Genomic DNA, 16,357 nt, shown 5'->3' with positions numbered 1-16,357 from the left:
ATGTGGCTGCAAATGGCATTATTTCATTCTTTTTAATGGCTGAGTAATATTCTATTGTATATAGATACTCCACATCTTCTTTATGGAGTGTATGGACATTTAGGTTGCTTCCATGTCTTGGCTATTGTAAACAGTGCTGCAATGAACATTGGGAGTGCATATATCCTTTTGAACCATGTTTTCCTCTGGATATATGCCCAGGAGTGGGATTGCTTGATCATATGGTAGCTCTATTTTTAGTTTCTTAAGGAACCTCCATACTGTACTCCATAGTGGCTGTACCAATGTACATTCCCACCAACAGTGTAGGAGGGTTCCCCTTCTTCCATACCCTCTCCAGCATTTATTGTTTGTAGACTTTTTGATGATGGCCATTCTGACTGGTGTGAGGTAATATCTCATTGTAGTTTTGATTTGCGTTTCTCTAATAATTAGCGATGTTGAGAATCTTTTCATGTGCCTCTTGGCCATCTGTATGTCTTCTTTGGAGAAATGTCTGTTTAGGTCTTCTGCCCATTTTTTGATTGGGTTGTTTTTTTTGATATTGAGCCACATGAGCTGTTTGTAAATTTTGAAGATTAATCCCTTGTTGGTCGCATAGTTTGCATATTTTCTCCCATCCTGTGGGCTGTCTTTTCGTTTTGTTTATGGTTTCTTTTGCTGTGCAAAAGCTTTTAAGTTTCATTAGGTCCCATTTGTTTATTTTTGTTTTTATTTCCATTACTCTAGGAGGTGGGTCAAAAAGGATCTTGCTGTGATTTATGTCAGAGTGTTCTGCCTATGTTTTCCTCTAAGAGTTTTATAGTATCCGGTCTTACATTTAGGTCTTTAATCCATTTTATTTTTGTGTATGGTGCTAAAGAATGTTCTAATTTCATTTTTTTACATGTAGCTGTCCAGCTTTCCCAGCACCACTTAGTGAGGAGGCTGTCTTTTCTCCATTGTATATCGTTGCCTCCTTTGTCATAGATTAGTTGACCATAGGTGCGTGGGTTTATTCTGGGCTTTCTATCCTGTTCCGTTGATCTATATTTCTATCTTTGTGCCAGTACTATACTGTTTTGATGACTGTAGCTCTGTAGTGTAGTCTGAAGTCAGGGAGCCTGATTCCTCCAACTTTTTCTTTCTCGAGATTGCTTTGGTTATTTTGTGTCTCCATACAAATTTTAAGATTTTTTTGTCCTACTTCTGTGAAAAATGCTATTAGTAATTTGACAGGGATTGCACTGAATATGTAAATTACCTTGGGTAGTGTAGTAATGTTGACAATATTTATTTTTCCAATCCAAGAATATGATATATCTTTCCATCTGTTTGTGTCATCTTTGATTAGAAAAGATATCTTGCCCTTTCAAAGTAGCTATAATTTTTATCCAACCAGCCTTTGCAGTGTTTGGGGCCCTGGAAAGGCAGTGCAGAGCAGAAGTATTTGGGGATAAGTTGGAAATGGAACTAGGGGTATGTGTGAGTAGGTATGACTCATGTTCAACCAGCCCTGGAGGGGACCCTCCAGACTTCCAGGCCTTGTCCTGATAGAGCTGATGTGGAGCCTGAGGTGAGTCAGGCTATAAGTGGCAGGCAGAAGGATGGGTCTCCCACTGCATATGATACAGGGGTGGGCGAGACCACCTCACAGAGGTCAGGCCTTTTGGGAAGAGTGCTGTGTGTCACCTGCAGTAGCTCCCACAGGACTCTTCCCTGCCTCTGGGCTCAAACAGTTGACACAGGCAGTATTTTTAGGCATTTAATTATGTTACTGTGCAGAAGGGATGCTCACGTCTGCTTATCTGCTCCACTTCCATTTTAATTGTGTGCACGTGTGTTTTAAGAACGTTGTGACAGAATATACCCACTGTCTCGCCCTGCTCCATAGAGTCTGTCATTGCTTCTCATCAGAGTTTGCACTGATGACAAGCTGTGCCATGTGCACAGGACAGGAGGCCCTGCATCCTTAGAAGGATGGAAACTCAGGCCCCCTGCCATGGGCTGATACCCTCCATTTCCTACCACTTATTCCATACCCAAAAGCTTACAATGAAGATGTGGGATTCAGATGTATTGTGTAAGGTTGGAGCCAACCTAGAGGTACACATCTCAACTCCACTGAGATTTTCAGGTGGGCAGGAGGGGTGGGGTTCCCCCCCCCCACCAAAGCTCTGTTCCTTGGGTACTGGTAGGCTGACTTCAGTCCTCCTCCTCTTTTGGGGGGAATCTCAGTATCAATGATGTTGTAGTATGCGAACAGCAGGGTGGGAATGAGGAGCAGGGGACATTTACACCTTCATTCTGGAAACTGCAGACAGTCCAAACAAGAGGGACACGCCCCTCCCACACAGCCTCCGACGGCCTTTTTCTCCTGTGTGGCGACTGATGGAGGAGGCTGTACAGTGTGCCGTGGGAGAGAAGGGGAGGGGTTTACTGTCTCACATCCGACCTGGACCTCTGGCCAAGAAGCTTAATGCTTTGCCAGCGACCAGTGTCACCGTTCAAGGGCCCACGCCTGTCTCCTATGTGCTGGTCTGGAAGTGGAGCCGTTGCGATTCTGTGACAGCCAGATGCTTTGCCTGGAGGACATTTTTTGCCCTCTAGCTGTTGCATCTGTTTTGGATTCTAAGAGAAGTAGGTAGGGAAGGCCAGACCAGACTAGAGCATGAACAGAAGCCAAGGAGCTGGAAAAAAAAAAAAAAAAAATCCTCTCCTGTGATTTCAGCAGGGTTTAAACAAAAAAGAAAACAGAAGATTTGGGAGTATCAAGACTCAGTTCCAGAAGTGGATTCGAATCTTAGCCAAGGAAGGAAAGTGCTGAAGGAGTTAGAACCTTAATCCAGAGGCAGCCTGAGCCCTGGAGGCTGCATCTGTGTTCTCTCTCTCTGTAGGTTTGTCTCCCTCCCTCCCTCCCTCCCATCACCTGGTCTCCTCCTGAGAATGGTTCTCCTTCTTTGATGTTGTATTTAATTAAGGCAGAGTTATTTATGCTTTACTAGTTCTTTCCCACTCATTACCCACTTAGTTCTCTTGCTGTCCTTGGGAGACAGATCAGAGCCCTTCATTTTACAGATGAGAAGACTTGGGCATCAACGATAAGTGACTTGTAAAAGGTGCCATCACCACTTAGCGAAGAAGCAATGCTGAGGAACTGGAGGATGTCCAGTAAGCCTCGGGAAGGCCATGGAAACCTCTTTTAAAAAATGAAATGGCCATCATTTCAGGCACACGTGCGCATGTTGGGCTCTGGTCACAGAGTGCAGTGGTGCCAGTCATCTTGGGCGTGGCCAGTGGCCGGCTTCGTGAACTCGGTGCTGTAAACCAGCCCCTAACTAGGCCAGCCCTTGGTCTGCTGGATGGTTTAAGTTGCTAGATTTCACCCGAGGGTAGTCTTGCAGCTGTAGATTTCAATGCCCAAGAGTTACTACCCTTTTGGAATTCTAGGTAATAACTTTTTGATCAAGAGATGCTACTTTTTCAGTTGAAGAGACCAGCTAAAGAAAGTTCCAGAATTTGGTTAATCGTTAAAATTTCCAGATGGCCTGACCCTTAGATGGAGGCTAGAGTTTTGCATGGATTGGAGAGTTCCTTCTTGTAATGCCCCTCCTAAAGCAAGTCTGGATTGTATCTCCATCTTGCCGTAAGGGGACGTGACGTGGAATCAAGCGGTGTTGCTCGGTGGCCTTGTGAAGAGGAGGACGAGGACTCAGCAAGGGCAGCTAGATGTGCTTTAGTGTTGGTGCCACGTGCCAGCTCTTCTGAATTTCTTAACGTCCCCCTGAAAACTCGAAAGATGCTAACCAAAGCCCTGCAGCCTCCGGTGCTGAGAAGGTCCTTAGTTCTGCTCTGGTTCCACCTTTCAGGGGCCCCGCGCCACGCCCGGGACAACAGGCATAGTGGTTTGTGCAGACGCAGGGAGGTGAGCTGGGGCCGGGGGGCAGGGGCACCCAACAAGGGCCCTGGAACGACAGGCCATGTGAGTGGAGCCACTAACCTTACTAGCGGAGGTTTCCACGTCACCTCGCGGTGCTTGACTTGTCCCTTTTCTCCATCCCTTCCTCCTCCTCTCTGGCTTGTGAAGGTGCTCTGTCTGCCTTGTGAAGGTGCCCTGTGAAGGTGCTCTGTCTGACGCTGATTGGAGAGCTGGCAGGGGTGGGGGAGGGACGCTCTGGGCTTGTTCCGTTGTTGATCAGGGAGAGCAAGCAGGAGAGACGCTGGTGGGCAGTGGGCAGGAGGTCTGTTCCGCTGTCCCGTAGGTATTCTGGGGCTCTGGGTCAGCTGGAGGTGGGTGTACACATTAACAGAGACTGGAGAGACGGGGCCGGTTTTCGATGGGGACGGAGTGGTGCACACTGCTGGGGAGGACGTCGCCCTCCGGGGTGATGGTCCGGGTCTGTGACTCTTCCGGTGTTGCTGACGGGCTCTGGGCAGCCAGCAGCGAGGTCGTGCATCTTGGGTGTGAAGAGTTCGTTCATGTGAGATGCTGGCCTGACCTGCGTGGTGTGTGCAGCGTGGCCGATGCGGGCGTGGCGTTGGAGGGTGTGGCGTGTCGCTGCCCAAGTGCCTTGGGCGACAGCGGGGAATCCTTCGGGCCGGCTTCTTAAGGGAAAAGAACCAGATTGAAAGAAAAACCTCCCTTTTTCTTCCAGAGCCTCTGAGGGCAAGACCGTGGAAGTGCCTTACAAAGGGGATGTCGAGAACACTATTCTGGACATTCTCGGGGGACTGAGGTCTACCTGCACCTATGTAGGGGCCGCCAAACTCAAAGAGCTCAGCAGGAGGGCGACGTTCATCCGGGTGACCCAGCAGCACAACACCGTGTTCAGCTAACCTCGAGATCAAGGACGAGACGACCTCCAGCCGCCGGAAGCGTCCGCACATGCCTGCTTTCCCATCCCCCTCCTCCTGTGACGGCAGAGTTTCTGGCTGATCCCAGAAGCAAGGCACTTCCTGGGTCAGCGCTTGGAGCTTAGCTGCCCGGAACGTGTAACCTCCTTGTTAAAAGTAACACTCACGCCTTTTTCTTTTCTTTTTTTTTAAGAAAATGGTTTCACTTTAATATAATGCTATGAAGACTTGCCTGAGTGCTGGAGTCTGCATTTGCAGGACCAAGTGGTCGGGGGAGCTGGGGGTTTTTCTGCCTTCTTCCCACGCTTGGCTTTTAGCGGTCAAGGTACCTGGGGAGGGGAGGGCGGGAGGGGAGGATTGGGGGGAACCGCAGCTAGAGGAACCGGCATCCCCTCCATCCAGCTTTCGGTTGCTGGAAAAGAACAAAAGCAGTTGACAGGTGAACCTGAAGAATTGGTTTCCGGCAGGTGCCCCCAAGGTGCGGTGACATGTTTCCATCACCTTCCCTGCACGTGCCTTTTGGGAGCAGGTCCTCTATTGCTGCATTTGGTGCTGCTTCTAGGAAGCTGTCCCTGTCCTGGTTTTTCATTTGGTTTGTTTTGCTCCATCTCTTCCCTCTCCTCCTCAGTTCTGGCTCGTGAGGTTGGCCTCTCAAAGACAGAATATTATTTTGAAGTTCCATGGGATCTTTTATTGAAAGGTTATCCACTGAAAAGTTGGCAGGTAGAGTCCCACTGGAAAACAACCAAAACTTTGAGCAGGTTTAAAATCTGAGATAGAACCGTTCCCTTGTCACCGTTTCCAGGAAGGACCACTGGGCACTACTGTATAAGGGTCTGTTCATTGGTGACAATGGTACTTCCTTGGAGAAAGGACCTGTGGCCTTGGCGGGAATCCCACAGCAGTCCACTGTGACACTTGTCTAAACAGTGAACACGGATGAATTAATGATGACCAGCCACTTCTTTTGAAGCATTATCTGAATATTAGGACTGGGAAGTATATGCAGCCCAGGATGTTTTACTTTATCTCCTTTTAAACGAGGCTGAAGAAGCAGATACAGGAGTTAAATTTTCTTTGAAAAGACAAGTGACAGCCCTGGAGCAGAAAGGAGCCACACATTCCTACTGCGTAAGAGCGAATTAATTGCCTGATGTCCATGGTGACCGACACCGTATGAGGAATCCAACCAAACCATGGCACTCCAGGAACTTACAGGTCCGAGTTTAGTCCTAGAAGAATAACTTTAAAGATCCAGCAACTTGAACTCCTTTGTAATGCTTTTTGCTCCTAAATCCATTCAGAATACTTCTTATACTTGTAGAAACACGAATGGCTACACATTTGAGATGAGGGTCTAAAGGATGCGGAACATCAAGCAAGATGTGGGGCATTGCTGGAGGCACCCCACCTCTTCTGTCTGCTTGTCTGAGGTATGAGCCCCATGCTGTTCCTGTGGAAGACGTGTTTTACACTTGAGCCCTTGAGTGTCTTGTAAGAGATTCTTTATTTGCAAAATAAGGAAGAGAAGTGGAGAAGTCTTAAATCCATTAAAATGGACCAGCAGTAAGTAATAAGGAAACTTCCAGAATGGCATCCTTCTCCATACTCCTGGTCTTGGCTTGGGGGTCACCTTCTCCCATCAGGGTGGAGCACGTGACGGCATCCCTTTGGGCGGTCCTCTCCACGGTGACGTGCACCTGCTTGATCCATCTTGTGCAGAGATTTTTGCAGATTACCTGCTCTGTTTCCACGAAGGCGGGAAGGCAGGTCCCTCGCTCACCTGGTTTTTAGGGGAGCGAAAACGTGAGTGACTGCAGAAGCCAAAAGCTCATCAGGATCATTGTGAAGCAGAGGTTTCACTTCTAAGGCCCCTTCACCCTCTGCAAGTTCATCTCTTGCCTCTAGTAGCCGTGGGCATGGGCGATCCTTCCCTGGAGCAGCCCTCAGACCCTGCTGACTGCAGGGCTTCCTGTGCAGGGGTGGGTGCCAGTGACTAGATGCCATTCACCTTAGGCGGCTCCACCTGTGGGCTCCTGCCGTGCTGCTGGCGGCTTCAAGGTCTGCCTCGTTGCAGCATGTGAAGCAAAGGCTTTTCTCTAATCATCAGTTTGACTGCTTCAGGTTAAGTCTCACAGCTACTGGACCCCAAACGTGTCAGGACCTTTAGCATCTAATATTAAAACAAACAGCAGGGAAGGCAGCGGTTCAGACTGCTTCGCCAGACTTGCCCACGTCTGCCCAGAATGCTCTGGGGGACGAGGACTTGGGCAGCCTTCTTGTCTGGGTTACAAGGCTCAGCTCATCACTGCTAGTTTACACACCAACGTTCTCTCTCTCACACACTAGCATTCACAATGCGTCGGAACCTCAACTCTTAAGTCCTAAAGGAGAGTCCTGGTGAGAGGTCCCCATCCGTGAAGCAAGAAGGCAGTAACAGGAAAGGAGTTACCCGTCCCTGCCTGGGCTAAGCGACAACTCTGGATTTAATGCCGAGAGCTCTCTTCCAGCTCTGCAGAACCTTAGGGCTGGAAGGATTTGCTAGCCACGCGTGCAGATGCGGGCAGAGGGCTTCACCTGCTTGGGCCCTGGAGGAATTTAGTTTCTGGGGCAACTGCTGAGCCTCATCTAGCTGAGACTCGGCACCGTGCAAACCTCTGAGTTTCTAACAAACAGGCATGAACTACAGGAAGCATGAATGAACTTTCCACTTTCAGACAACTAACCAGCGTACAGCAAAATTGTACAGGAGTGAATGGATAATGCTATACGAGCCAACAAAGATGCCAAAGACTGCTGAGAAACAGTTATCGCTTGCAAACAGCAATGTTCAGATAGGAGAAATAAACATGAACGGAACAAGCCAAGACATCAGGTGTTGAAACATGCCTTTTATCTCCGAATCTCATCTCAAGCAAGACCAACCCTCTCCCCACCCCCAAAATCAGTAGGAAAGGCAATGCCTTACGTCACCCTCCCCACCACAAACCTACCCAGTGATGACAGCAGATTGAGGGAGGAATTACGAACCATAGCCTCATCTTTCTCCGAGGACCTGACACAAGGCAAAGACACGTTTGCAGTTGGCACTGTTATTTTATTAGTACGAGTATACTGAAACAATAAACTTGTACTGGTATACAGACAATTTAGTTAAAACAATTTTGTTCAAATTTTGAATCAAACATTGTTTTATTATAATAATGAAATAATTTCTACCTAGAAAACCTGCAAGCACCATCAAAGAAAGGGACCATAAAATTCAATAAACAGACTCGAGTGTATCCTACAAATAGACACACCACGATTAGAAAATAGAATATGAATTCTTCCGTTTTTTTTTTTAATATTTGTTTTAAAAAAGCTAGTGCAAGTACAATATTTTACACTGGAATTACAGAGAGTATGCACGCATATGGAAAAAAGTTCTCCTGTCACAATAAAAGCTCTTAACTATGTATGCACTTAAAATTTTCTTTTCAATAAGGTGCAAAACATCATTCCCTCCCTCGTTCTCCTCTGTACTGGCCATGTCAGTCTGATAGTGCCCTCAGAGTTCTAGTGTCTCTTTTCCCTTGGCCGGTGGGAGGCGTATGATTGGGAGGTTGGTGGGTCGTGAGCTGACATTAAAAAATACAACAGTGCGACTCTCAGAGATGGCTCTGGGACCAGGACCCCACTGGCTAGAAATTAGGACTCTCGTCTTAACCGAAGGCCACCACGAATACTGGCTGGGCTCAACTGGAGCCTTTCAGCTGACACTGATTTGGGTTTACAGGGAGCAGTGAAGGCTGAGGAGGAAGAAACCTCCCCGAAAGGCCAAAAGGGCAGTTATTCACAGAACTGAATGCACAGGTATCAAGTTTAATGTTCACTGACTAAAGAATTCACCCCACTCCTGGACCGGATTGATTTAAGAGTAGGTGATTCGTGTAAGAAGCAGAGGAAACCTACACACCCAGATGTGTGTGGTAACCGCTCAGATTTGCTATTCCAGAGGACAGAATGTTACCTCGGCAAGGATGACTGTAAACAGCGCTTCCAAAGGGGGCCTTCAGACTGGCCATGGAAAAGGAGACTGGCTCATCGGCCATCCCAACAGCAAACGAACAAACTAAAGGGAAAGAAAACTTGGGTGAAATCTCCAATTATCTGCAGTGGAAGACTGGAGTCCTTTCAGATAAGAAAAGTGACAGAAATTCTTAAGAGACGGTCACTGTACAGATACTACCTATTGGCCCAAAGCACTTAATTTTAATACAGCTGAACCATTTGTATGCGAATCACGAGGATATGAAAAACTGAAGCCGCTGTTCCCTCCCGCCACCGTACAGGTAAATGTCAGCTACCAGAAACATTGCATGTAAGTAAGGGAAGGGCTGAGATTCTGAATTTAAGAATTGGAGGGGGATTTGCTCAATATCCCCCCAGCTGTCCAGTTTCTGCTGGCTAGCTTGATTTCTGGACAGAGTATATGACTTCTGAGAAGTTGTTCCACATTTATTTTGGCCTCTTAAATAGTAAAGAAAAATCAAAACCAAAGTAAAATGAGGCATTTCAACTGAAATCCTTGTTTTACCCCACCCCCCATTAAACTGAGGTGTTGGGGGGAAAGAAGGCTGAATGTTGTTTTGTGTGTGTCCTCGTAATGAGTCCTGTTTTCTTGGTAGCTAGGATCCCTTGTTACAAACACTTCTTGTTCAGAATTATATTCTTTGGGTTTATTGGAACAGGAAGTGCTGAAAATGTCAATCGTCATCTCTGAAGAAAAAGGAGTTGCAATGGCTTAAGAGTTTACGAAGGGAGCTCAGAGAAGTACTTTCGGCATAGGAATGAAGAGTATTCTCCAATCGCAGAATACAGAGTTAACTCTCCCTCAGAAGAGGGTTCTACGTAACAGAAACATAGAGGAAGCATAGGTATAGTTGAAGAGCCTTTTACGTAGTAATTCTTCCAGGCCATAACCATACAAATCTGATCATTTAGACATGACACATTTCTATATACAAAAAAACATGTAACTTTCAACCTTTATGCTTTTTTTCTTCTTTTTTTTACAAACAAGGTATGAAACTCATTGTTTCAACAGATCCATATCTTTCAAACACTGAATGAATCATTTCGACATTCATTTTTCTTTTGTGCAATTTTTAAAAACATTACCTGTACTCCTCAAAGTGAGCGCTTCGAAGTTTTTTTTCTTCAGCTTCTCAAATTAGGTGTACATTAAAAAAAAAAAAAAAAAAAAAATCCCACAAGGTATAGTGCTACAAGAAAAGATCCTATCAGTAAGGTAACATATTTGAAGCGAGGTCATCTATGTAAAAGAAATCTCAGCTCCGGAGTAGAGGTGTGCAAACAGTTTGGAGTTTCCCTATCAACAGAAACACAACACTGTCCATGGAAAAAAAGAGGAAACCAACCCAACACAATGGCATATGCATGTGCTTTATAAAAAAGTATATTCTCTGTATAGTTATTACTGGATGTGTTCTTAAAATTCTCTATTTCAGAAATTTCTGGGTTGAAAACAAGGTGGAAGCAGAGACCTCCACTTCACTTCAAAAAGCGTAATTCCCTTTGCTCTCACATCACCCCGAAGAAGCTGGATTGGGCCACAGAGACCGCTGGCCCTTTTTTCACCTGGGATCATCACGGGTGACTAGGAGATAGGAAGTGCAAAGGGTTTTAGGAGAAAACAGACCATGGTTTGTTGAGCTGCTTGCAGTTCATGAGACGGTAGCCATGACAACCAACACAGCTCAAAAAGCCTGGCCTTCAGTCCACGGAGCTCTGCTTCTTCACCCAGATCTGAAATAGCATGGCATTAGTGTCTTCAAAAGCATTTGAGATTTTTTTTCTCTCTCTATGAAATAGGTTTCCTTAGTAGTCACAGATGTTAAAGGGTATTATCAATTGTTTCCTTAAAAAAAAAAAAAAACAAAAATTCCAAAACTACACCACAACAAAAATAAATTTTGGCAACGTATTTCAGTAAAGATCAAACTATGTGCAAAGAGTGGATTTTATGATTACTAGGAGCTACTGTTCATCTTGAACATGCAGCATTATATTGCAATCTATGCAGTATCTAAGGAGAAATCCACAAGATGCAGGAAATCCAAACATTCCTTGAAGTTGTACAACCCTACTCCAGAACAGTCAAAGTGCTGCTTCTGGACACATCAGTGTACCACACACACACGCCAGCCCCGTCCCTGAGTTAGAGGTGTGAAAGGTTCCGCAGAGTTCCTTAGAGGGGAGAAGGAGGGGTGCCGCCACTTCCCGGTGGGGGACAAAACCCAACACACTCACCGAACAGAAAACACAAAGGGTCATGATTCAGAGTGAGAAATGGGATTGACGACAGCAATGAAAAAAAAAAAAAATCATCCCAAAACAAACTGGGTGAGTTGGAAAAGACAAAAAATTGACCAACATAGAAAATTATCCTGAACGTCCAAATGAAAAAGCAATTTTGGATTTCCACTTTAAAAGATTTGAGGTAAGTGGCATCCATCTCTGTATCCCCACCTCACCCCCAATGTGGCCCAGACAAACTGAAATAATTCTTAAGTTAAAACATTCTAAGGAAGGAACAGTCATTTTTATGTATTTAGAAATCCCTATAGAGAGAGGTTCTTGTTTGTTGGTTGTTATTTTTTTTCTTTTCGCCCTGACTAATTTCTTGGTGATTGTGTTCCACTGTAAACGCAAAAGGCCTGCTGTTATTAGTTTCAAAATGGAAAACAGGAAAGAAAGGAGAACGAAAAGACGGGTTCAGTAAATATTGCAAAGTGGACACAGTACAGAGGCACACGCTGATCCTCGTAAGCTGCACGGCACGGAAGGGTTTCTATGCCTGTCATTGTTAGGTCGGCTACGCAGGCGCAGTTACAAAGGCTGCTCTGGGAGCCTTGGGGCTCGCCCCTGTCTGCAAACAGGAGGAGGCCCTTGTCCTCTGGATGTTCTTCCTATTTGAAGAGAGAGCTGCCACAAAGGAGTGGTGACCATTGTCCGCAGGTGGCCCCCTCCGTAGCCACCGGCCGGACGCTTGGAAGGCGCGCACACGGCGGGCCACGCTTCCTGCCCACGCCCAGAGGCTCGGCTCGAAGTCTCAAGGACACAGACCTGCCCACTGGCGGAAAAGATCGTGGAGCATGGGTTGATCCTGGCACTACACTGCTCCAGAGTGTGCCTCAGAAAGGACTCTGTCTCCCTCCTGTCTGCACTGCACATTCACCATTCCTCGTGGTGACGGGGGAAGTGCCGTTCTCCCCTTCCACCTCCTTTGCTTGTTCCTTCTGCAACGAGGCGACAGACAGGGCTCCCGAAAGCAAGCCCCCTGCCCCAGGATTCGGCATCCGCAGCAGGGCAAACGCGCAGCAGGAGGCCCTCCCCTTCCTGGCTCCTTCCTTCCAGCCCTTCTCTGGCCAGAACAGGAAAGAGGGACCGAGTAAGGAAAAAGCCAAAAGGGTCTGAGCTTTCTCTAGAGCACGCTGATCAGACTCTACTGGCACGGAAAGTATTGCACATGCTAAAGAAGCAAGAAAGTGAAATGGGACCATGTTTAGAAAGAACCAATTATTTGATAATTCCTATACCTGAAATAGAAGCACAAAAACGATGATGATGTCCCTATTGCTCCAAACCATGTTATGTTTTCCCATTTTAGTGTTGGAGGTGTGGATCCAGTTAGTTCCATACTCGAAAGAAGCCAAAAGGTGGTGGGTGTTTCTCTGAGTCCACGTGAGTTGCTGTAATGAGTGGTACTGATGAGGACGAGGTCTACAATGGCAGCCCCATATTCCTCTTACCATGAAAACAAAAAGAAAAACAAAGCCTAATAATTGCAAGTGCCCTGAGCAGAATATATGGAAGATTAAGCAAGTTCTCTGAACAGAGACATTTAAAAAAATACAGCACTAAATAAGCAATATGACTGCAAGAAAGGACTCGCCCAGCTCTCTGCTAGCATGCTGAGAGGGGAATGAAAATCAAAGAAAGTCAAGGGCTGGATCTAGCTATTCTAAACCTATTCCAATGTTTTTGGTACACCCCAGAAAATGGTTTGTAAAAATCATTAGTTCTGCTGAGAGCTAAATGTGAATACTAGATAGCCAAAATGTGGGTTGACATTAGAATTTTTTTTTAATTTGTGAAATGGAAAAAGTACTATTCTCAATGGTTAAAAAAAAAAAAAAAAAAATCAGGTAAGTTGCAGCCATTCCAAGTAAGAATATTTAAAAATTTCTCCCTCCTTATAAAACTTTTTTTTTTTTTTTTAAAGCACTTTAAAATGCACACGCAAAACCCACAAACAATATTTCAGATCTCTGGGAATAAAAGGTTTCAACTGTGAAATACCCTTTCTGGGTTTGTACCAAACATTAAATCTCGATTTGATTTCAGATGGAAAAATAAAAGTCATTCTGAAAATAACATCAGTAACAACAACAATAAAGTAATCCGTTTTCTTTTTTTTAAAAAAAACTTGCTCACATACATAAATGTCTTTATGGAAAACTCTCTCAATGAATCTGAAGAAAATTCTCAGAGTTGTCCTGCTAAGACCTGGTTTTATGTGACAGATGCGGTAAGAAGACCAAAATGAATTCTGAAAGGAACATAACCTTATAAAATGGCCTAGAGTTTAGGCAGGTTAGAAAGTAATTTTGCTACATTTATTTATGCTCGTTCAGTCCCCCAAACCTTTCCCACAATGTTATTGGATAAAAACTGCAGGAATATCACACAAATTATAAACTCAAGATGTGCAAATCGCAAGGTTCTTTAAAAGTTCGTCTTAAAAAGAAAAACACTGGACAAAAGTGAGTATTCTTTTTTCCATCCCTTTCCTCTCAGTTCCTCTGCCAGCTCTGCATATGCTTTTAATTCCTTCTCAAACATCAAAGTGAAGAGTGCCTCCTGTCAGGCTGTACTTGGTGGTCATTCATTGTCACATACTAGTTCAAAATTCACATTCATCCCATTAAACCACATTGAAACTTTCAACATCTTGCTCCGTGAGAAACTCTGCAGAGCTGAAATGTAGTTACAGTGTTGAAAAAAAAGAAAGCAACTTAGTTTTTCTTCCCAAAGAGTTTAAAGTGAGATACAGTACTTGTTGAATGAGAGACCAAGATGCTTGGTAATAAAGTGTGAACAGCATTTTAAGTGCTTAGAGATAGTAATATATATGCTCATCTTCAAAATCTAATTCCTCACGTCACACTGGAATCTGAAAAAAGTGGCACCCGAGTTGTCCATAGTCATGAACTATAAACAGTACTAGAGTTAAAAGACAGAAGATTTGCAAACCCAATGCGAAGAGCTTCCGCGGCTCTCTTGAAGGGCAGTTTGTGTCTATCTCTTGGGAGTGAAGTCAATGCAATTAACCTGATTGGTTTTCCTAACACTGCACAGAGACCAGGGTGGGTTTCACTCTCCGCCACCCCTGCTGCCCACCACCTCCCAGGTGCGGAGCGATGGCATCAGGGGCTGCCCTGCCCACCACGATGCCCTGGAGACATCACTGCACTAGTAAAGCAGAAACGAAATCCCACGGGTGGCAGTTGCTCTTTAAAAAAATATCAGTGCAGTCAGGCCCCATGGGGGGAATATATATCTCTATGATTAAAAGTCGCTTTTATTGTAAAATATGTTGGAGGAAAAAAAAAAATGTTCTTTTACACGGTTAGTTTTCCATCTGCTGTCTGACGGCCTCTCTGGGATGCCCTGAACCTGGGGTCCTGATGCTGATTTTGCACGTGAGAATCTCATGAGGACGTTCCCCTGGACCTCCAATCCCGTGCTGAGAGCAAGAGAGAGGGAGGCAGAGAGAAAGAGACCCTCACCAGCCGTGGCACCCGGCACCCTCACTTGCACGCACGCACGCACGCACCCCCTGCAGCCCGTCGTCCCGAAACTGGGAGAAGTCGGCACCCCATGGGTGCATCTGCACTGCTAGAAAAGGCAGGCACCATGGGGCCACGTTCATTTCCACCAGGACGCCCGCCCAGAGCCCGGGCTGGACCTGCCCCAGCCCCTGCCTGCCCACCCGCTGAGAGACACGCATGGAAAAAGCATATGCACCATCTCCTGCCCAACCCCCGCTGTAACTCTAAGGACAAGGTTATAACAGAACCCTAAAGTAAGAGGATAACATGTAAATACTGTGTTATTTAGCCTACAGTACAGTAATCTGGATACAAATGATAAAGGAGGGCCAGATTTCCTTTCCCCACACGGCCTCTACTTGCCTACATTAGAGCGGCCTTCAATGCAAATCTTAACCTCCTGAGAAATGAGAGAAGGCTTAGGAAGAGTCAAAGGTGGCTCGTCTTCCGACTTCTCCAGTTTGCGGCTCTCCGGCGCCGACCACCTCCTCTTCCTCGTGGCCGCGGGCTTGCTGGGTTCTATTTTGGTGAGCAAGGGCACGGCAGGCAATCCTATTTTTTCTGGAAACTTCAGTTCGCCATTCTCAGAGAGCATCTGGGCACTTCCCTGATTGATCCCGTTTTCCTGCTCGGCGTACCTGTGTCTACTGCCCGCGAGGCCGTCGGTCTTTGAGTGCTTCAGCAGGACACTGGTGGGATCTACGGCCTGGCCCTTTTTAACAGAGCCATTCTTCAGGTTCTTGAGGGTGAGCGAGATACAGACGTCCCCAACGGAGAGTTTAGAACATGGCAAATCAAAGAGCTGGCTGGTTCTCTCCGGGCAACAGGATGACCAGCCCTGTCCAAACACAAAAAAAGGATACTCTACCAAAACTTCCACACTGACCTGTGGGAACAGTGAGAGACAGGGAGAGGGAAGAGAAGGAAGAAATGAAGACATTTTATTCTTGTTTTATTGTATACATTACACGTACACAGACATACATACGCGTAGGTGAATGGAAAAAAATAAGACTCGGTTCCCCAAAGCTCCTCCACCAACAGATGCAAATGAGGCTCTTAACTTTCTGCTGTACCTGTACTTACCGTATATAGATGTTGGGTAGAAGCCGGTAGAAGTCCATCCAGCATTCAAAATATCGTTTTACTGTGTATCAGCTCTACAGCTGGTCTCCATTAAAACAAGTCAGTGGACCCCCAAGGATGATGGAACACCTACTTAGTGTTCGGCACTGGGCTAGGCGCTGCACGTGACTCAAGCCCAAGGTATATTCTTGTGTTTTATTAGCTCACTGGACAGATGCTATTCTCATGTATAACAGGGCTGAATATGGATCAGAGTTAGATTGTATTTAAGCCCCATAAGGCAGGCACTTATGTGCTCATCACTGTGTCCCTGGCCCCTAAAAGAGTACCTGGCACATGGCTGAAACTTAATATTTACTGGATAAATGAATGCATACTCTAGGAATTTAGGGGGAGCAGAATCAGTGAGGGCTGGAGAAAGCAGGGAGGGCTTTCCCAGGACCCCAAGGATGGGCAGGATTTGGAGGGGTTTGAGGGTGAAATGAATACAGACAGCTCAAGTGCTTGGCCCATCTACATGGGCAAGCCCCAGGTACTCA

At 46.0% G+C, this 16,357-nt stretch overlaps 2 protein-coding genes across 5 annotated transcripts in view; one reads left to right on the top strand and one right to left on the bottom strand.

Annotated features, from left to right (window-relative positions):
• GMPR (guanosine monophosphate reductase) overlaps positions 1 to 5,062 on the top strand; it is a 42,633-nt gene extending 37,571 nt beyond the window's left edge. Inside the window, exon 9 of the mRNA XM_068557731.1 lies at positions 4,635 to 5,062. Coding sequence (XP_068413832.1) covers positions 4,635 to 4,815 — 181 coding nt within the window. The 3' untranslated portion in view covers positions 4,816 to 5,062. The remainder of the gene's footprint in view (positions 1 to 4,634) is intronic.
• Positions 5,063 to 9,510: 4,448 nt separating this feature from the next.
• The window catches only part of ATXN1 (ataxin 1), a 389,613-nt gene continuing 382,766 nt past the window's right edge, over positions 9,511 to 16,357 (bottom strand). For all 4 annotated transcript variants that reach the window (XM_068559472.1, XM_068559471.1, XM_068559473.1 and 1 more), the window contains one exon: positions 9,511 to 15,618. In XM_068559472.1, the coding sequence (XP_068415573.1) occupies positions 15,088 to 15,618 (531 nt within the window). In that variant the 3' untranslated portion in view covers positions 9,511 to 15,087. The remainder of the gene's footprint in view (positions 15,619 to 16,357) is intronic.

The sequence above is a fragment of the Eschrichtius robustus genome, chromosome 12 (assembly GCF_028021215.1).
Source record: "Eschrichtius robustus isolate mEscRob2 chromosome 12, mEscRob2.pri, whole genome shotgun sequence".
NCBI lineage: Eukaryota > Metazoa > Chordata > Mammalia > Artiodactyla > Eschrichtiidae > Eschrichtius > Eschrichtius robustus.
The sequence above is the reverse complement of the archived record's forward strand: the minus strand, read 5'-3'. Positions and strand labels throughout refer to the sequence as shown.